This window comes from Saccoglossus kowalevskii, chromosome 15, assembly GCF_978046115.1.
Source record: "Saccoglossus kowalevskii chromosome 15, keSacKowa6.1, whole genome shotgun sequence".
Taxonomy (NCBI): Eukaryota; Metazoa; Hemichordata; class Enteropneusta; family Harrimaniidae; genus Saccoglossus; species Saccoglossus kowalevskii.
Window position 1 is genome coordinate 15631175 of NC_140655.1, and position 22512 is coordinate 15653686.

The window sequence follows — 22512 nt, forward strand, 5'->3', positions numbered from 1 at the left end:
TTTCTGAAGCACAATCCGTGAGCAGAATACACGATGAGGTAAGCTCGGCGCCGTGGGAAAACACAAAACCACCGTATCTAACATTGCTCGCCATTTCTTTAAAAACTGACAAATCGTCGATAGTTGGGTTGATCAATACAGTTTTATCAATTTATTATGAGTTGTCCTTTGTTTCAAGTAGTTATTTGCTGATAGTTGCCCTTTGAACGAACGAACACACGTATTAGAAATATAAAATCAGCGGGTGGGAGTAGTTTGATCGCTACAGTTTAATATTAATCCCTTAAATTCTCATTCAATAATATGGCACTCTTTGCTGTTTTTTTTTCAGGAAAGAGACTTTATTTTGTATGTTGATGGTGTTCACGGTATTATGTCTAATCGGCAACACTAGTAAGTTCCGTTAAATTTGGGCACAGTCCCTCTGTTAAGTTTGGGCATCTCTTTTTCGGGGAATGGCGTTGGTCGTTGTCCCGTGCAAGAGTAAACCGACATTGAGTCTGAGACCAATCTGGTTGAAATATCCGTACACCGACTGGCGTCCGACCAAAATTACAGAAGGGACAACAGTAAAAGCGACCGAGGCCCTTACATACATCGGAGAGTTTCATTTCCACATTCTGTTGCGCCGTAAATACTGTCGTCATATTTCCGCGATGAACACATCCGTGGAATGAATGTACAGCATAACAACCACAGCACAGTGTGTGACTCATATTTAATACATGTACTTATATCTTTTTCCAGATGCACAGAATAATACTACCACCGTTGAACCAGGTACCACAGAGCAAAATAATGACACGGTGGTAGTGCAGACGACAATGGCGAGCGGGAATTCAACCGAAGGTACTGTGAAATTTAATTTGTATTTCGGTTGTGACAAATTGCCTCAGTCCAGGGTTAAACATTTTTGATCAGTGATGAGAACAATAAATACATTTCCATTCATATATTACAGCGAAAAATTAAAAAAAAAATACAATGTCATATATAACTAACTTTATATCACAATGAATATCACTGTTTCAGTGTGTTTTTTTCATGGAAATTTATTAATATTAACTCTGGAAGACCTCCGCGTCAAAGAACACGCTTTCATTGCACTAAGCACACGTGGATGCGTTGTAATTAGTCATTTTTTTCCCAACCAGCCACCATTTGAAATTTTTAAAGCATTCATAAATATTTCATATAAACACATTCGTGTCTTCATGAAATTCACTGTATGTATACTAATTTTTTTTATCACATTGCCATTCAGGTTCTGCCGGGAGCCACTACGTTGCGTTACCACTCGTCATTTTATCACTGTTAACACTTCTTCCATAAGGTAAGCGAGGCGGGGCAATATCATATAAAAAACGTGAAATATTGATTCACAGTCGTGTAGTCCTTTGTTACAAATAGTTTTAATTGATACTTAATAATTTACTTGACTCTTTATATTACAGTGTCCAGCAGCTAGAAAATGATCTGTGTAAAGATGATCTACTGCCAGCGTGAAACCAAAGAATCTTGCAAGTACAAACTACAGCGACTTTGAATGAAGACATTTACTTACTAGATTCTTCTTTTTTTCTTCTCACACCCTAAAGTATTTCCTCAAAATATATTGTAAACCGTTTAATTTTCACTGCCAGAAATGTTTGCGATTTGTGAAACTTATGGCATTCCTGAAGACAAAATTTCGCGAAAGTCATTGAAGCTTCGCGTCGTGAGACATCGAAGAAATTTTCACTGCTAAAAAATTTCGTGATTTCCACTGATTTGCGAAAAATTGTCTTTTGCAAATATGAAGCAGTTTAACAGTACACAATATCACCACGCCCTAAATTTAAGGTTTTGTTATACTAAACGTCCCGTTGTCCGGGTGTGCACTCTTCCGTTGAACACAAAATAAGACTATATTTGGAGAAAAGTACTACCTCTTTGTTAAACCCACTTTCAGAAAATCAATAATAAAATACTCTTCATAGATATCTCTATGACGAAGATGTTTTGGACTGAATACTAAAATAAGTTGTACGTTCTATGACTGCTATTCTGTTTTGATTTTCTTTTGTAAATTCGCAGGAAATTTATTTCTGACCCTACATTTTGTAGCACGTCGCCCATAATGCCGTGCGTAACTGTGGCCAAGTAACAGTGAATCTCGAAACGCAGTCGAAAACATACGATTATTCTCAGATTGTTTACAAACTGATATTTGTAAATCGGTTATTTTGCTATTTGTAATTACTTGTTTTTGTCCTTTGAAGTTCGGATCTAGATTAATAATATAATGTATACTGGAGGGAATACATAATTAATATAACAATAAATAGAAAATGCGTGCTGATTTTATGACTGCTTATATAGGGGTATGACGGTACCTACGAATAAGGGACGTGACACTGGGCAATGTAAAGCCCCAATGATTTCGGACCCGATATTTCCCTATATAGGACGAGGCCCATGTATCAAGACGTATTTTATTATTGTATTACTAGTAAATGGTGCAAATATGTTTTTTGTTCAGACGTTACCCTGGCTCAATGAGGATCATTTCAAAAATACACACAAGACATTGCAATCGTCTTTGTATTGTTACAATGTTAGAAATAAAATTCAAGAAAAGTACAGTGTATAGCGATGTGTTATTTTATGGTACGTACCGAATGTTATTTGTGTGATTAGTATGATGAATGAAAACTGTCAAGATTCGGGAGAGGATCGAAGATATTTTCAAGAACCCCTTCAAAAAAGAATGTTGGCTTTTTAAATTCGGGGTATAACTTCAAAGCGAATGTCAGCATAGAACGAGTCGCCCAGAGTAGGTCACTTATGCGGATATTACGAGTAATATAAACTGTCAGGCATTTGTATGGTACACTTCTCGTTTTGTGTACTTGGCACAATTGTTGTATTTATAGTTTCATATTGTGGTCCTACTTCTTCTTTTGTACGAAATGTTAACTCAACATTGTTATGCAGTTTACAACGAATGTCACCGATCATTATTTTTTTTGGTTTTTATATTTTGACCTTCCTGTTTTTTGACTTGGAAATGTTACTCTATATGCAGTGTTTTCTTCTTATATCTTATCTTATCTTATCTTACATACATGTATTAGGATGTTGTATGTAGTACTAGTATTTATCGTTTCCACGGTCAGACCTTACTATCTGTTTCACTCGTATAGTGTTACACGTGTCATGGTTATCTCAATATGCAGTCTTAAATGGCGGATTTCTTCTTCCGTTTGGTATTTAAGCTTATCCTATATCACTACTCCTATGCACCACTCTAAAATATCTTTATGTTCAGAAAATGAAACGGCTCCGAGTCTCCTTTGATGCTAAATATACAATATTAAGAATATCACGAGACAACACTTTATTTTTTCAAAATGGAATTATTTTGTCCATGTTTATTTCATTTATGCACGAAATGTGTGATAATGTAGTATTGTGATGATAATATAGCAGGAAAACGTATGCATATCAGAGCGGACGTCAAGATTTATCCATATAAGAGTGGGTTCTACTCTAACATCGTTGTTGTCAAAATGATTCGTTTCAACTCTTAAAATAATTGTATGCAGTATTAATTTTAAAGTTAATTTAACAGTTCTGACCACACGGAAATGAAAGAATTATTTGACAACAGTTGTATATCCTCATATTTGTATATTACGGGGGAATATTTGTAGCAACATATTTGTTGATAAGTCAAAAAAAATAAAATAAAGGAAATGACGTCACGTCACGGTTTCTTGGTAGCACTCACTAATTATTCGTGACATATTAACTAAAAAAATGGAATTTCTGGGTTTCCCCGATTCTTCCCTACATTCCAGCGTATACTAACACAGGGAGCCCAGGAACTATAATCAACTGTAATACGCAGTCTCTATGAGCGGGGGGGGGGGGGGGGTATCGGCTGGTATCTAATGTAAGAAATAGACAAGGGATGAAGGCTCCAGCCAGCTCACATTTTTTAAACTCGAAAAAACAGACGAAAAGAATGAAAAATAAAATATAAAAAAAATACCAGGTTGAAGAATATTAGTTGCTTCTTAAAATTTCGCCAAAGCCCTACCTACATTTTGCCGATATCTGCAGAATAAATCAAGAAAACTACACAAATTTACTCCATTTAGGAATTCCTAACGGTTTGCCCGAACGCACGGCACAGTTGGAGGCGTGGCCTGTTCAGCATTTGTCAACAACCCATCACAAGACTGGTTACGAACCATATCGAGGTCACGACTCGGTTAGCCTTGCTCAACTGGTTCGTAACCAGTCTTGTGATTGGTTGTTGACAAATGCTGAACAGGCCACGCCTCCAACGGTGTCGTGCGTTCGGACTAACCGTTAGGAATTCCTAAATGGAGTCAATTTGTGTAGTTTTCTTGATTTATTCTGCAGATATCGGTAAAATGTAGGTAAGGCTTTGGCGAAATTCGAAGGAGCAACTAATGTTCTTCAGCCTGGTATTTTTTTTAGATTTTATTTTTTATTTTTTTCATCAGTTTTTTCGAGTTTAAAAAATGTGAGCTGGCTGGAGCCTTCATCCCTTGTCTATTTCTTACATTAGATACCAGCCGATACCCCCCCCCCCCGCGCTCATAGAGACTGCGTATTACAGTTGATTATAGTTCCTGGGCTCCCTGTGGTTGTATACCACGCTTTGAGTCCCATATCGAACAGGACGCGGCGCGACCACTGCCGCCCTTTAAATCGGTTAACTATCCACAAATATACGAGGATGATCATTTTGTTTATGGACAGTTGCCTTCAAATTGAAATTTTAATAAAATATCCGTTGAATCCGTGTTGATTTGTACTAATACATGTATATTGTGTTTTTGATACGGATTTTCATGTCATTAATGATCGTATACCGAGAAGTAACAATCAGACTCAATTTACAGCGGAAAAAGCAGTTACAAAATTGATTATTTTTTATTGTGGCAGATGTTTTATAGAAATAAGATCCATTTCAATCTCATCGCCAAATATAGATTGTTAACAAACTAACTGTCAACGTATGTACAATTTGGATTGCACAAAGTCACAGCTTGCGTTGTCGTCCATGGCAAACAATATTAATATCTCAGTCGCCTGTTACGAAAAATAACAGTAATTAAATTATGTGCACACCACACTGATCCCTAGACATGCATACAGTCTTTTGTTTCCTGAGATGTTAATCCAATTATATTGCGAAAGAAACGGGTGACCGCGGATGGAAAGTATGAACAATATATAAAGATTTTTTTTTTTCTTTTCCCTGAGCAATTCTATTTTTCTGGGTCATGTTTTGTTTGTGACATTAACATAGACTATGTGAATAATGATGTGAATATTTCGTATTTTATGTATTTTTTTTTTTTTTTTTTTTAATTTTGTTTATAAAAACAATAAAACCTGTGATAAAGTCTACACGACCCTATATGTATCATCGGCAGGTTGAGCGAGAACGCGTCGCTGTGTAATCCAATATGTACACAATGCGCTGGCAGCAAGTTTGTTGATCATTGATTCGTTCTGCTAGATTGTGGTCTGAGGTTTACACGGTAGCATTTTATTGGAGCTGAACTATTGCTTCTCTCGCCAAATAACAGTCCAAGTGTAACCCCGGAGGTTTGTTGGAGCCGAACTCGGCTTGAGCCGAACGCGTTTCTATGGTTTACACAGTTGTCTTGGAACGCATTCTCGGCATCTTTTATCACAGGGAATAACTACGCCGACAATCTTCGTTTAAGGATGGCGACGTAAATTTTGGGTGACGCCCTTTTTCTCTGAAAATTGTTATCTCGCTACCTGACACAAACATACGTGCCGTTTGAAAGTTAAATTATGCACTCCGCAAATCGCAGCTGTCGACAGGATAACCTTGTTCAATGAGTTTGCGGGAAACATATGTTGCTTGATACTGCAGTGTCACTATGGTAACAGTAGTGAGCATAAGCTGCATGGCATATACATACATTATATACAAATTTAATGACAGATTTGAAGAAGTGTAGTACACCAACCTGCGTGCCTGTAATACATTCTATTCATAATGGCATGACGACAATTTAATATTCTATTCCGTCACAACATAATGCGGTCCCCAAAATCTCGCGATATCTGTTTGACGCTGAATAGTAACTGGACATAGACCTTGACCACCCATAGTGTCTGTGACGTACTCCGGGTAGGGGTCGATCATTTTTTGTTTGGTACTCAAGCTCACCCAGGTAGAATTTTGAACTCGGGTATACTAGTACCTACCGGCATAACCACCGCTATGCTAGTACCTGCGATTCTTACTGCGCCATCACCGATGCAATTTAGCGGCGTCGTTTGAGACCAATCAGCGAGGGCGCACTAACCTTAAATAGTTGTCAATGCTAATATTAACATATATACGGAGTAGTATTATTGAGTTTACAATAAGCTTGTATATTATATAGTAATGAGTAGCTCGAACTTTCCCTAGATTAGCCGTTCCGAATAAACAACAGGTCTGATCACATGGTTAGTTTGAGGGGTGCTCTCTTCCCTGGCTTCATACATTTAATTAGCGTAGCAAGCTGGACAAAGACCAACGTGTGAAGTAACACCATAAATCAACTGAAAAAAATATAATATTATAATGAAGAGATTAAGTGGCTGTCCTACTCTGAAAGAACAATTTAAGTTGGAGATAACGGTAGGCCAGTTGCTATATTTTTATTGGAGAAAAGACGTATACAATTTTGCAAAATTTGTTTTCCTCCGTGAAGCCTGCTACAAAAAGCTATAGCGCATTAATGAAGCTTTGGATAGATTGAATTCCATGGTCGAATCCAGCTTGAGACTGTGGTCAAATTTTTATCTGAACTGAGTCGTTATGCTGAACATTGTGGCATTTCTCTGGATGAAGCTTTATGTGATTTATGTCTGTGGAACTGCGGAACTCGGTCACTCAAAGGAAACTTTTTGAAGTGGCTCAAAGTTATGAAACTGATAATACTAGTAAATACGCCTGCGAGTTGAAAATCGCCCAACCACCCTCTGATGTAAATACATTGTATACACCGAAGTCTGATACTAGGCCATGCTTTCGCTGTAATATCTCGTTATTTGCAGTAATGTGTCATTACTCTAACCCACGTACTATTTATTCCACATAATCCAAGTCTGGTAAATAAACGTAAATCTCATATGAGATGTGTTTCGCATGAAAACCTGGAACATTCTGACAGTGAACCAAAAAAAAAAAAAAAAAAAAAAAAAAACGATTCGTTTTCAGAATTTTATATTGGTCCACCAGAATAAATCCTCAATCTCAAATGTTAGTATATTCAAAAGTAAATGAGGCAATTCTTGAATTGAATTGGATACTGGTACGTCTATTTCAATTACGCGGGACGAAAAGTTGAGTGCAGTTGGACAGCATAAACAGGAAAGGCATTAAACTTTCAGGTGAAACAATTGTAATTGTACAGTACAATAAACAGTCAGAACGTCAGGCACCTGTAGTAATCCATGGGTCTGTTCCGATCTTGTTTGATAGAGATTGATTGTCTACAGTAAAAAGAGTAGACTGGCCTTCTATAAAGTATTTTATGTTATTGATGGTTTATTAAGAGCAGTACCAAGTGTACCAACAATAGAATGTCATATAAAATTAGCGATGCGGTACCTAAGGTTTTCAAGCCGAGGCATGTACCGAGATTGAATATTTGAGAAAAGGTTATCTATAATTATTTGGCAGTTCAAATAATGAATGTGTCAAATATTAGAATATATGGCGATTATAACATGACTGTTGATTCAGTCTTACAGGTTGATCAATTATTTACCAAGTCCTAAAGATATGTTCGTAACACTCAATGGTCATACAATTAGATCTCACTCATGCGTATCAACAGATACTCTTGGTGAAAAATAAAGACAATACATGACAAGTAATAAACATATACGTCTTCATAGGTATACAAGTCCGATAACTGGTAAGCATGAACACACGGTTAATCTAAACGTACTACAAATTTAATGCAAGACCGTGGTTTGCAGCTGAATAAAATGAAGTGCAAGTTTATGAAACCAAATGACGAATAGATGGGATCTGTGATTGATGCTCTAGGAGTCCATACCACATCGAAAGAGATAACAGCTATTGCTAAAGCACCAATATCACAGAATGTACAACAGTTAAGATTGCTTCTCGGATTATTGACTAACTATGGTTAATTCCAAATCTAGCGATGTTAGTTCAACCCCTGAACAAACTGTTGAGCGGACCACGAGATTCAATCGTTGAAAGATGTCTTATTTTCAGCTGGTTAGTTAATTGATATATAAACGGATGCTTTCAAGGTTTTTTGATGCTGAATGTACCAGAAGTGATTAAAATAAGAAACCATAACAAGTGTTCAACATTCAACAACCATAATTATTATCAGCGAGCTCGAAAAACTATCAATATAATGTTGTCACATTTCACGCTGATTGGTTTGGCCAGAAAAGTGATTGGAGAATTGTAACCACACATAAGAAGTAGACAAGGGCTAACTGGGGTATCCGAGCGATTGTTCATTAAAGTTGCAACAGAAAGTGAAGAATGAATTCCGTCTTGATCACTTTAGAGTTACTGTAGTAAAAATGAAATTCCTCACAGGAGTACATACTTGGTGGCCTGGTATCGATTAGAAAGTTAAAGGCAAAACTGTTCTCTTTGTCAAATGGTACGAAATAACTCACAGTCCAGCCATACTAATGTATGGCTAAGGATACACATCGATTTTGCTGGTTTTCAATGTTTTATAGAATTCTAAATGACCAGAAGTGTTGCCAATAATAACTACAACATCTGAGAAAACTTTTGTAATATCGAGGTTATTATTCGCAGCATATGATTTACCACTAGTGGTTACGCATACGTGTACATACGGAGCGTCGTTGGTTCTATAGTTGGAACTAAATCATTGACTCTATACAGATTATATGCTTTATTGGCACGGAGGCTTCATGGTGAAATGACAGCCTAATCTAAACACATACCAACTACATCATTAGATGGGTAAGGCCCCAAAGATATGAACTCGAATGATTATGCTTCTTATACAAATACAGACAACCGTTGTACTTGTCCGTATTCCTCCATTTTCGACAATGAGCGATATCGAGTATAAGCCGGTTTATATTGAGAAATATAATGTTATGAAACTGTTCTCACTCTTGAAGAGTGTAGCAATTCTCACTAAATGAAATAGTGATACCAAGGAATCATCAGGCATAATATAATCCACCGATGTATTCTGAACCCACACTAGGACTAATACTATTAATATTCGTAAAGTTATAAATACTGCGATTTGTTGTTCAATAAACCCTATACGTTATACGTTAAGCTTATTCGACATAAGATATTGAGAATGACTACACAAGTATCATATTTTCAACCACAACCACTTCCCCTCTTTACTTTATTCAATATATAATTTTACTATAATTGCTACTAGACTCTGATTATCCATGATCGATTATGTACATTGACGACACCAAATACCCTGATACGCAGATATATTCACTTCAATGTCTGTTCCTAACAGGTGCCACCTGGAATAAAATATATAATATAATATCAGATTGTAATGTCTTTTAACAAGATTACTTCATGTTTGTACGTGGCTAATTTGTTATGGAATCTAAGACATTTATTCTTTGATGTTATTCCCTTCACAGCAAAGCGTATTAGATGGAGCCGTATCAGATTAAGATGCTGTTACACAGCAAATCCAATATATTGCGCCGCAATAATACAATGATCATTCGTAAATACAACAAGACATCACCGAACGTTCGTGTCGTAACTCTACTAGTAATTATCTAAAGTATTCGACTCTATACACTCTTGGCACGTGTAAACAATCGCATAGAAATGCAATTTCAAACGCGAACATTAAGCAAGCACATAACACGAAATATTGGTATTTTAATAAATACTGGCAAATATCGATATACTGTTTACAAGTCAAATAATACGTACAAAGTTGACAGCAAGGCGGACAACTTCCTTGTCCCACAGTACAAGACTGCCAATCGCATACACATCCAGCAGGCGAGGGTACTGTGATCCCACTGATGATTTGCAAGGCTCCATCACAGTCACCACTGTCTAAATCAAGGTTTACATTCATTTTATACTGAATATCACCTGTGAATAAAATTACAATTAATTAATAAATTAAGATAGATTATATAACAAAGATTTTTCATCGTTTCTAACAATACTGTTACATTCACTCCATACAATATATTGGAAATTCAACTAAAGCTATTATTGTTCATGGAAATTGAGTGGTATGCGTCCTTCGGATTCGTGTTCAAATTACGTGTAAACAAACAAACAATAATGTATTTTACACGCGTTATGTACGTCGCCATCACAGTCAGCTGGCGAACGCATGATAATAAAATAATTTATATTTACTATATGGGGGCCGCCATCTTGAATGCGGCATAAAACTAAACAAGAGACAAGTTGTGAAACGCGTTTTTCAGATTCCTACAAATTAGGACAAAATGCCAATCTTTCACAGAAATACGATCCGTTGGGCGTAATAATATATATTAATATAATAACCAAAAAATTGTTATTCCAGCTCAGCAGCCAATCAGCGACGGCCTTACAGTTAAATGACAATTTCGGTTTCAAATACCCCGGGAAAGTGTTCTATGTTCTTCGTGTAATTAGGTGTTCGTATTTGAGAGATTTTTCCACACAAAAACGACGAATTCAGCCGAATTTTGTTATCGGTTGGCTTATATGGTTTATATGTTTGCTTTTTTTCAATCAAATTATCGATAATTTGAGTATTTTATAAAATGCTAAATGAAATCATGTGACCCTAATTTATCAACTTTATGTTTTTACTTGGATCCGTGAATGAACTAGGCTTAGCAGCGTGTTTAATAATTGCTTGGCAAATGTATTTTTGAAGAGGTAAAATATATGAATAGTGTTCAAACAGCAAACCTCATACCCCTTTTGGTCGAATATAGTAAAGTGGACACCTTCATATATTTCGGAATATGGTGCGAGGTGCAATAATGTGAGTAATAATACCAGATAAATGTACATAAACATGTTACAATTAATTTTACAACAGTTTTAAAAATGTATGATTTTGTTTAGGATGAGAAATTCTCCCATGCCATGGAGTTACCCCTCCCCGGCCCTAAACTTAAGGAGCCCGAGTTAACGTGAATGTTAGAACTAGGTTATTGCAGAGTTTACGTAAATGTCAGCGCTAGTTCATTCCCGTATTTAAAGGGCGGTAGTCGTCGCGCTACGCATGCGCAAGATATATTGGTCTCATATAAACATAGGATGGCAACTTTGACTGTTAGGCAGATCAACGAGTACAAACTGAGACGTTACCAAACTTTAATTAGGAATTTTCAGGTGACTGGAAGGTGTCGAAAAAGTCACCGGCGGTAAATAGTGCAAGTCGCGCCCAGGTCAAACCTCATACTTGTGATTTATATTAGAAGAGCGCAATGGTTTATGGGAAAATTAATGGGAAATTATCAACACAAATGTCGCACATGCGCAGCGCAACGACTACCGCCTTTTAAAATGTTGTTGATAACGGCCCCTACATCCGTCTCAAAGGTTGTATTCTACCGAAATACCAATGCACTCATTTCAGCGGCATTTGTTTGGCGATTCGTGTAGTCTTAGTATAGGCACGCATTATTTACTCACCGTTGACACGTTCTTCGAGAACACATACCATCAACAACAGACACAGAAACTTCATGACGCTGAATGAGAACAAAACAAAAGAAGACTTCACTTTATTCCTATGACCGACCTCTGAAAAAAAAAAACTAGACCATTCAGTGGATTCCTGGTGCACGTGACTTTCTAATCGATTATGTCAGCAACTTCTCCTTCTAAGTTGTTTCACATACAAAACATTCACCAATCGACTACAGTATTTTCTGAATTTTCAGTATTTTCAAATAATTGCACATATTTACGCGCAATGACGTATTTGTTACATATATTTGAAGAATACTAACTTCGATTAAAACGAAGTTAATGGCGCATTTTATAACGCGCATGAGCAAACATATCACGTGACACAACCATCATCTGAATATTCATAATACGAGGTACATTACATGTATACATAAAACCATTGCATCTCGAAAAACGTAAGAAGCAACTTATCATTAAAAATTGTACATGGCAAATATATTCTCTCTGTTTAGTTGGAAACCGGAAAGTGAGTTCACTGTGAAGCAACAATTTTATCAATGAATTCATGATTAAGTGACAGTAAATAGTCGTTGGTTTCCGCATGAAAAGATTATACATGATTGAATAAATAGAATTCAATTTCTCAATTCTAAACATGAAATAGATCAGTTTTTAAGTAGCTGGTTAAAAGTATAACGCTCATCTGCTTCATAATCATAAAATATTGTAGACACATCTCCATATTAAATATTATAAACTTTTTGATGAAAACATGATTAAACATATATTTTGCACTTGATAATTTTTATTTAAACTGAGTTATGAGGTGATGTGAGGCTATTCTAATTTAATATACAACCTGACTGTCTACCAGAGTATCAACACTGTGAATAGAAAAAGCCTGCTTCTAAACAGATTAAAACAATTTCCCCACAACGGAGTAATTTTTACTGCGTTTAACTTTCGCTGATTTACCATTTCACGCATATTAAATGGGTTTTAAATTCACGGTTTTAAAATTAAGATAACGTGTCTTATGCTAAATTTCACATATTCACTGGGTTTTAATTTTTAACGCATTTTCCATTCAGCGAAATAAGCAAAATTAAAACCCAGTAAATAATTAACCCTTTACAGTATCTTCTCTGCCTTCGAATCGGGCTAGTTTGTTTTCTGCAATCAGTACTAAGGTATTAATAGTAAGTTGTAAATTGCTGAAAAGAATGCCGGGTGTTAATGTAATAGGGAAATTGATTATAAGCTATTTAGAGGCATGAATATTCTACGTGCATTGAATCTACTGTCCACACATTAGTGATGTTATAATCACATTCTACTTCTCGAAATTCGAAATTTTAGTTATTTGTAATACTAAAAACATTTGTGTGAGAAAAACAAATTGTACGGACACCCCAGAAGACGGAATGTGTAATGTAATTTAAGAAAACAATCTTTCTAGTGTTATCTCCGATATAAATACAATGTCTCCAGTTCGAAACAAATGTCTAATGCATATTCGAATCAAAGTAAAACATGACGGTAACATTACCTAATTCATAACTGTAGATAAGAAATGATATCGATTTTTAAGAAGAATGAGAATATGCCAAAACTCGCTAATATTCTGTAGAAGCCAATGTAGATTATGCTTACCTGTGGGGGTTATCGCCAATTACTTCAAAATACCAGTTAAGATACTGAACAACACGCTACAAATGTGGCCATGTATTTATATGCTACAGATGCGTGATAGAGTAGAACATTATTATGATTGGTGTCCTTCAAGTTTGTATTTTATTAACAATACAAATGTTTAATGCGGCAAATCATACCTGTGTATATGTCACGCAAATAATTAGGATAGGAATGCGCGTCATTGAGCAAGCAAGATATCAGAGTTTTTAGTCATTTTGGTTTTTTTGCCGGATTAACTAGTTTGCAGTGGCGGGGCGATTTCAATGATCATGTGTCTCATGATGAAATATTTTTCTATCTATTTGTTTGCATGTAAAATTGATTAATTCGACTTATTTCTTGTTTCTGCATGGTGGACATTTAAGCTTTGGCCATATAGCTATATACTTTGTTTGTGATGTCCGAGATTCGACATGTGAATTACCATCTAGTCGTGGTGGGTGGTATTTACAGCATGTTATTTCGAACTACGAATTTATGTGACAGGTAGCGAATCTGTTTGTAGTGGCGATCAGTAAAGTGATCGTGTGTTCGAATTATGTGTTTTATATTGTTTGTGGAACAGATCAACGCTTTAATACGTCTTTCCACCTCATTGACGTTCGCTCAATCCCTTGGATTGCACCAAAGAATCATGGGACACTATTGTTCATGTTGTTTACAAAGTTAATCTATCTTTTGTTATCCATCGTTATTTTAATATAGAACGTAAATTTCTTGTTTGTTGTGAGATTATGCTTAAATGGAAGTGCCCCTTTAAACAAAATCAACAATCAACACAGTGAAGTAACCCATTTACAATAACTATTAATTTACCTACATTCTACGCGTGAAGCATTATCGATGATACCTTACTTGGATAACATGCCTTGAAAGCACCCTTTGCCTAATTTATTATTAGTTTATTCGCCTTTCGATGTTTGTCATAATGTAAACAAAGTCGATTTACAATATGTTGGTATATCGTGTCACGTGCCCAATATCGTTTATTATTCTGCACTGATTGTTAATTCTGTGTACGCTTTCATTCACAATCAATGCATTGTCATTGATTTTTCGAGCGTGTAATTATTGGTGATCATGATCTTGAGCAAAGCAAAACACATCAATTCGAGTCATTTAATATTATTAATAAATGTACAAATTAAAATACTATTGTTCATAGTTGTCCTTGAGTACATACCAAAAGTACCGATAATGTGCGGCCACACGCAGAATGCAAATCATTGATGGTGAAACGCTGAAAGCAATGTAAATAATATACATATTGACTTAACACGAAGATGGTCGGATTAAGGGGGACGAACGAGCCATGCCCCCTCCCCCATTTCACAAATCGTCATATTTTGTTTTGTTTTCGGATATTGTCATTTACATGCAATTATTATGTTTGTATTTCATTTCTGTAATGTAAAAGTAACGATTCCCCCGCACAAGAATGCCAAAACCAGCGTTTGATGTGACTTATATTTAAACTACTATTATAGAATTGATGGAACTAAAGTGTAGAGATAAATGTACATATCATTTCTCTACAATATGTGAAACTTTCATATAAGATGTACATCTGAACCAAACTCAATTTTCAAAATCTGTTTGTCACTGTTCTGAAGTCTCCCGTAAAATATGTACGTTTGGTTACGATTGAGAGTCTCGAGAGTGTCATTATTTACACACATCTCGCGAACACTACATTCTCCCGTAGACAAAATACAAAACACGAGGTGAGACCAATACATGTTGCAACAGAATATGCGCAATAAGAGTCATTTCACATCGAATAAACAGTTTGAGAATTTGACGAATAATGTGATCTGTGAAGATATCACTCAATACATAACCACCATTTACCACTTATATATACTGGTAGAATTTTATCAACAGTGAGGTGAGATTTACGTGAAATGTACATGCAACCTGATTTCTTCTGTTTATACATAGTGTCATAATCTAATCCGTACGCCTCACATACAGATACCGCATGCTACGCAGGTATAGGCGGGCTCATATATGCCAAATCATAAGGTGGTTAACCATGGAAGCTACAATAATACGACATTTGTTGCACTTCTCGCGACATTTGCTCAAGTCATCCATTATATATAGTGGAAAGCAGTGGGGATAACTCCGTTATTTACAGAAAATTGATTATCTTGAATAAGCTCAAACGATTTACTCCATCGAAAGCTTTGCTAACGCCTAGATAACACACGTTCATCACATCGTTCTCGCATTATATACTCAAGAATTTCAGACATGACATGACAGTATAACAAATTTGTTATTTCCCCGGTGAAACTACGTAAATTTGTGATGAAGTTAACATTGAAGACATCAGAAGTACTATCAATATGTGTAGTGCTTCACCGGCATATTTGAAATGTTCAGCAGATCAAGCCCCCAGGGGAGGCAGTTGACACATAGCTGGGTATGGAGGCGCCCCGAGTGCTCAAAAGTGTGACAATTTTTATACTTGGATAGTGGCAAAATCTACACCCATATTTATACCAAAGTACCATTTCTGACATAACTGTTTATTCCAAATAAAACAGTTACCGTATTTGCTCTATTAGAAGAGCATCTCCAATAGAAGCACATGTAAGCCAACAGTTGCATTGTACATTGATGTATTAAAATATGTATTTTGGCCATAGAAACACCTCTGTCACTTAAATAAGTATACCAAATCGGAATAATATTACCGATATTTATAGCTATTTTGACCAGAAATAGGATCGATACTGTAGTACTTATACCTAAAATCCAAAAAAACGAAATCCATTTCAGGGGCACGTCCCCATTAGGCAAGTTCTATGTAATGCCCCCCCCCCTCCGGATAAAACCCTGCTGCTTTTCCAATGGAAGAGATTGTCAATTGCATCCGATATCTCGTCGAACGTAATATTCTCAAACTCAGACATGTTGACATCATTCGTCATTCAAGATCTGACAAATTCCTCATGAGTATAATTATTTACCAATCACAAGACTGGTTACGAACCAGTTGAGCAAGGCTAACCGAGTCGTGACCTCGATGTGGTTCGTAACCAGTCTTGTGATTGGTTGTTGACAAATGCTGAACAATTTATGAGTGCGTATTTTGTGAATTAATTTAGAGCATGCATATTTAAGAAAGCCAAACGTTTTTCTTTTGACCATACTCTTATGTGCGATATATATATATATATATATATATATATATATATATATATATATATATATATATATATATATATATATATATATATATATATATATATATATATATATATATATATATATATATATATATATATATATCGCCAATAAGTTAGTCTATATGGAATCTCAGGTATAAGTGCATGTTCAAGAATAAGCACAACTGTCGATTTGACCTTATTTTGTTACAAAAAATGACATTTTGCAGACTTAAAAAAAAATAAAGAGCCTATATGAAATCCTGTCTGTACTAATTTGATTGCAATTGGAGAGCGTCTGCTTTGAGATCAATCTACCTTTGGACTTTGGACTACAATTTATAATTTTGTTATCAAACGATGCCTCTACAACCTCGCCGTTATACAGAAAGGTGGTCTACACAAACAATGCTACACGAAAATCATTGTTAACATCTGCCACCCCCAGTTACATTACCTGTCATATACTGTCATATACTGACACACAAAAATACATTCTCATAACATTAAAGTTTAATAAAAACAACATGTTACAACTTTCTGTTTGGAGAAAATTCAGGGTCTGGTTTACGTCAGCACACGTGACTGGTGCTCCTTGGCAACAACCTTACATTTTATTATGTATCTAATTCTACATTGCTTGTCTACACCTTATCAATTTCAATGGAAGCTGTTAGGGTGGCAACTGACACCATCTACGTTAAAACAACTATAAGAGTTCCAAGTCTACGATGATGTCTCGAAAATGATCTGTGATTGTAGAGAGAACATGTTATGCAAGTAGAGTACCTATCCACAGTAGCTTCCACACCCTGACATTATCTACATGCCCCAGGGCCATGTGGCCTATGAACATCAAACAAATAAAACATGCTACTAAATTTAAAGGAAACATCAAGCCAAACAACATCCCTCAAGAAAAAGCTTCACAAATGTAAGATAATGCAATTTACAGTTTTTTTATATCACTTTTCATTCCCTAGATATTCAACTTTTCATCAGTATTATGTAATCAGCCATCTTGATTTTAAAGCAAAGGATTATGGGTAAAGTATGACATCATAGAATCTGTTGTCAGCAATTGAGAAAATGATTTCATCTCCCTTATGATGCTCCCTTTACCCATTGTTATGTATAATGTATCTTTCATAACAACCTGATCAACCCAACTCTTCAAGACGAGAGACCCTCTGATGTTAACACTATCCCACTGTTTTACAAAGATATGTAGGACAGGGATGTCAAGTCCAACATGTCACATATTCTATCGATGGAGTGAGCAGAAAGACTTGATGCCTTGAAGGGTGGGTAAACATGTGTATCCCATATCATCATTTGACACGAGATCTGTATTGTCACTAAGCAAATGCTACAAACCTTCTTGGCCAATGAATTCTAGCGATTCTATCGACACCGTTCACAGAATCGACAATGTTTTAATCTGCGGTCAAAATCAGTTCCTCAGCGATTTGCCTCTCGATGGTCTGATTCCTGACAAGGTAGTTTGCATATTCTTTTTAAGGTAGAAGCCTACTCATAATTGTTGAGAAATTGGTCATAAATCGCAGGACAATGTTCATTGGTCTATTATGTACAATCATGAAGCTCATGTCCCATAGCACAATAAAATAGTATTCTTTCATGTGCTCACAGTGGCATTTTTTGTGTGGGAAACTTGCCCTAACATTTTCAAAAATTTCGATTTTTAGACCAATTCCATAAAGAACACAATATTAAAGAAAACATGCATTTTTTTACACTTTTTAAAACCCAGAATTTTGAAATAATTCACAACAATAACAATTACCCCATCATTAACAATATATGGTTTTTTTTCAGCCCATGTCACCAGCCTACAATTTGAGATATGACATAACATAGGAACATGTGGTAAAGGCGTTATAATACTATCAAAAGTAACTTCTCGAAAATTACGCTGGTGACCACTCAGTGAACAAGTCAATATCCTTCATTGACCTGGAGTACAATTTATTGCAAGATGAATAAATTCTTGGTGTTATCATTTATAAGTAGGCTTCTATCTTAAGTGAATGTACGAGTGTTAACAAAACATAATTCGAACAATAGAAGATGTATGATGAATGCATTTATTACATTTATTTAATATATGCCTTGTTACTAACTGGTATATGACCTAGAACTGTAAGATCACGGATTCTAAACTAATAATAATCAGTGAGGGCGTTTGCTACCAGAAAAAATCCCAATAACCCTACAAGAGCCATGTCCTTAGCTCGATCTGCTTATATATACCGATCAGATTATGGGGGGGGGGGTACTTATTGAATAGTGTGGCAACATAAGCAATTATCACACTATTTTGTTGTTTACGAAGATATAGAGGATAAACGCGGTTTAATCGCACGGATTTGCCAATATAATATAGGATATATCTGTTAAAACAATAACACTTTATCGGCCATAACACACTTTTGCTCCCGCTTTGAACCCTTTTTGTAATTTGGGGTTTTTAGAAACCCCTTCGGGTTTAAGGGCTGTGCCCACATCGCACCCACCGGTGCCACATTTAACACTTGTTGGGCCGTAGCTCCGTTTATAATTGACATCCCAGTCTGTCTTCATGCACGGGTTAATCTTTCCTTCATCCCAGTCGATCGGGTTGATTAAATCATAACTGCCACCAAATGAATGACTCATCACCCCAGGGATACTGATACCTCCTTCGGCAAACACTCCAACACTCAGGCCCTTCTTCGGTCCTCCAGAATTCAGCTCATGCGAGAAGCCACCGACACCGGCACCCCCTTCAACACACACTGAGGCACCAGTGTGGTCGAAACAGAATTCGGCTCCGCCACCCCAACCATTATAAAAACTTGCTCCAATGCATGCCAAACCAAGTGGATCGCGTAGATTTATTGGGTCATTAAACACATACTGATACAGATTAGGTTGTTGGCTGCTGTAGAAACTAGGGTCACGTGCAGTCCATCTACCAATGGTAGCGTCGTAATCACGATAATGGAACCTAGTCAGCTGCGTCATGTGATCATAAATACCCCCTGCATAGCCAATGGGAAGAAAGAAGTCCGGGTTAGAATCAAACAGAATTGCACCATACGCATCGCGCCGAATTAACTTGTGTAGTCTTCCGCTTGAGTCAACCACAACTAAAGGAGTACCTAAGTGATCACACATGACGTAATATGTTACATCATCTGTTACCATGGAAAATAAGTGACCCAGTTGGTTATAATATAGAGTAACAAGTGTGTCATCCTCTCCGTGTATAACATGAGTAACCTGTAAAACGTTGCCAGGATTCCCATAAACGTAGCGGGCGCTGTCCCCACTTTCCACATCCGTCATTTGAATTCGTCGACTGAGTGCATCGTACTTGTATCTTCTATCAAATGAACCAGGTGTGAATGCTCTTTCAAGTTCACCTCTTGCATTGTACGTGAAAACGGTAGATCCTTTACGATTTAGAAACCCATCATCACTAAAAACGTAAGCGATAGTATCATGTTGTTTAATGATGTCAGCTTCATCGTAGATGGCGCTGTGTTGTGGTTCATCGCCAATTCCACCCCATTCTACCCGATTACCATTTATGTCATACTCGTAGCTTTCCAGTAGCATGCCATTTTGTTTGACAGCGGATAGCTGGCCGTCAACATCATATACGTACGTATTCCTGTTCTCTACATGTTCACCTTTGATAAAAATCGTGTATATTCTTTCAGTGATTAAGGAGTCATTGTTGTAATGCAACTTATATCGGAAAACGTCAAAATTTGCATTTTCCGCAAACTGGCACTTGAACTCTGCTGGCCGGCCATGTTGGTCATGCGAATAGTCACACGAAATCGTCGAATCAGTAATCTGTTCGGTCATTGGTGATACCTTTGCTACATTAAATGACCCGTACTTGGTATAGTCACCAAATCGATCATATTGAATTTGCAGAGTCGTTGTTCTACCATAAACAAAGGCATCAATTTTTTCCAATAAAAATTCACTGTTGTAAGTATACTGAAATTTACTGATGACCTCATCGGAATCAATCATCGTGTCACTCGTTGGTAGAAATCCATCATACTCGTATTTCACCACTGTCTGTTTGATTGACTTGTCGTATCTGTTCATTGACGTCACACGGTCGCTGTTGTCCTTGTATTCAAATTCAATGTATACGTCATTAAAATATACCGCTGTTGGTCTGTACGCGTCATCATACCAGTGTGACACGTCACCAGTTGTTGGGTAAAGTGTTTGTATCAAATCACCGTCCAAATTATAAGTCGACATGAAACTTGAATGTAATGACAACGGTGATCGGTAAATTTCGTCTCGCGCTCTTGGACGTATGCGCGTGCGCAGAAAATGTTCAGATCCACTCGGCATTGCGATGCTGGCCAGATTACCCTGGTCGTCATATCGAAGTTCATAGGTCCGACCACTTGGTAAAACCAGCTTTGAAAGCTATGAATGAAATAAACAATAATTCTTGTTATTTCCAGAATAACTCAGTTTAAAATTACTAGTATATTATATCAGAGGTACATTACTTGGGGTTTGTAACTACGGTGACATGATACCAAGATCCCGTCACAATCTCGCTCTCGCATAAGCGTTCCAACTCAGAAAAAATGCGAATGCGCATGCCCGAGGTAACTAGGATACTGGGATGTCCAGGTGGATCAAAATAGCTGCCCACGATATGACGGATTACGAGAACTATATTTTCTGTACATTTTCGATGTATTACATTTTTCACTATGATAGTGACAAGAAAAGTTTATTTTTTTCATTACAAACCTTGAACATTGATATGCGTCATGTCAGAAGGTCGTAGCCTCAGTCTCGCTATCTACGAGAAGAGACTTGAATGGGATCTTGACATGATGTCACCATACAGTACTATGCGAGTTGCAAACCCCAAGTAATGTACCTCTGATTATATACTATTTATTGATATAGTGCTTTCAGAAAAGCCGTTTCCATATTTTATAAGTAGTTTATGAAAAATGTATCGAACGTTTCATTCAAATTCAAATGAAACAGCACCATTTGCTATAATAATACGATCTTCCACGGCGTTCCAAATTGCCATCTGCGCACGCGCAGACTTTGTCGTCTATTTGAGGGTGCGCATTCATCCGCCACGATGACCGGTCTGATTGGTCTACGACAGTTTTCACATTTATTAACATTTTATACTTATAAACCGTCAATACTCAGGCTGGAAATGGCTTTCTGAAAGCACTGTAATATAACCCAGCATTGCGTAACTTCATGTCAAACATTTGTTAACATTTTCAATCACACCTTATCTCGTCCTGCGTACTCATATCTTGTTTCAAATCCTGAACTTCTAGCTTCACTTAGGATATTCCCGAAAATATCCTAATATACAGTTAGTTACGGAAAACAAAGTTATATACAAGTATCATGCAAACTCTGTTTCTTAGTTTATATATATTTTTTCTCACACAGTCGCACAAAAGTCAATCCAATTCACTGGAAATATATTGGTTCAGGATGTTTTAATAAACAACCATTGAGTCGTAATAATACCAGTTTTTCTAGAAAAACCTTTGCTGTCTTAGTAGTCTGTCTTCCTCAAACCAAAGTTGACAATGTGGCGTACAATGAGATTTTAGCTATTTGTCATGGTAATTGATATCACAATTTCTTGACATATCACACTATAACAGTTTATATGATTGTTGCCATGGCAAATGCAGTTGGTATCGCCGGCTTACAAATACATACCAAGTGTCAAAACAATTGAGCACGTAGTTTTCAAGAGGAAGTCAACAATATATTTTTTTTTACCAAAAATGACAACAATATTCGCTAAAACTAGCAATTAGAGATATCCTGCTAGTGATGGATGACGACGGACAATCAATATGAACT

At 36.5% G+C, this 22512-nt stretch overlaps 1 protein-coding gene and 2 long non-coding RNA genes across 3 annotated transcripts in view; 1 reads left to right on the forward strand and 2 right to left on the reverse strand.

Annotated features, from left to right (window-relative positions):
- LOC102804776 (uncharacterized) lies at positions 1 to 1921 on the forward strand. The gene is made up of 5 exons (XR_438295.2): positions 1 to 38; positions 332 to 393; positions 748 to 849; positions 1265 to 1333; positions 1455 to 1921. It is a non-coding gene; the product is annotated as an uncharacterized LOC102804776 (long non-coding RNA).
- Positions 1922 to 9410: 7489 nt separating this feature from the next.
- On the reverse strand, positions 9411 to 11846 carry LOC102804664 (uncharacterized). Its single transcript, XR_013420513.2, has 3 exons — positions 11735 to 11846; positions 10013 to 10180; positions 9411 to 9582 (listed from the first exon to the last, which is right to left on the reverse strand). It is a non-coding gene; the product is annotated as an uncharacterized LOC102804664 (long non-coding RNA).
- A 6853-nt stretch (positions 11847 to 18699) lies between these two features.
- The window catches only part of LOC102806004 (teneurin-4-like), a gene marked incomplete at its 5' end in the record, with an annotated part of 33002 nt that continues 29189 nt past the window's right edge, over positions 18700 to 22512 (reverse strand). The window contains 2 exons of the mRNA XM_085508468.1: positions 18700 to 21072; positions 21919 to 21996. Of these exons, the coding sequence (XP_085364594.1) occupies positions 19039 to 21072; positions 21919 to 21996 (2112 nt within the window). The remainder of the gene's footprint in view (positions 21073 to 21918; positions 21997 to 22512) is intronic.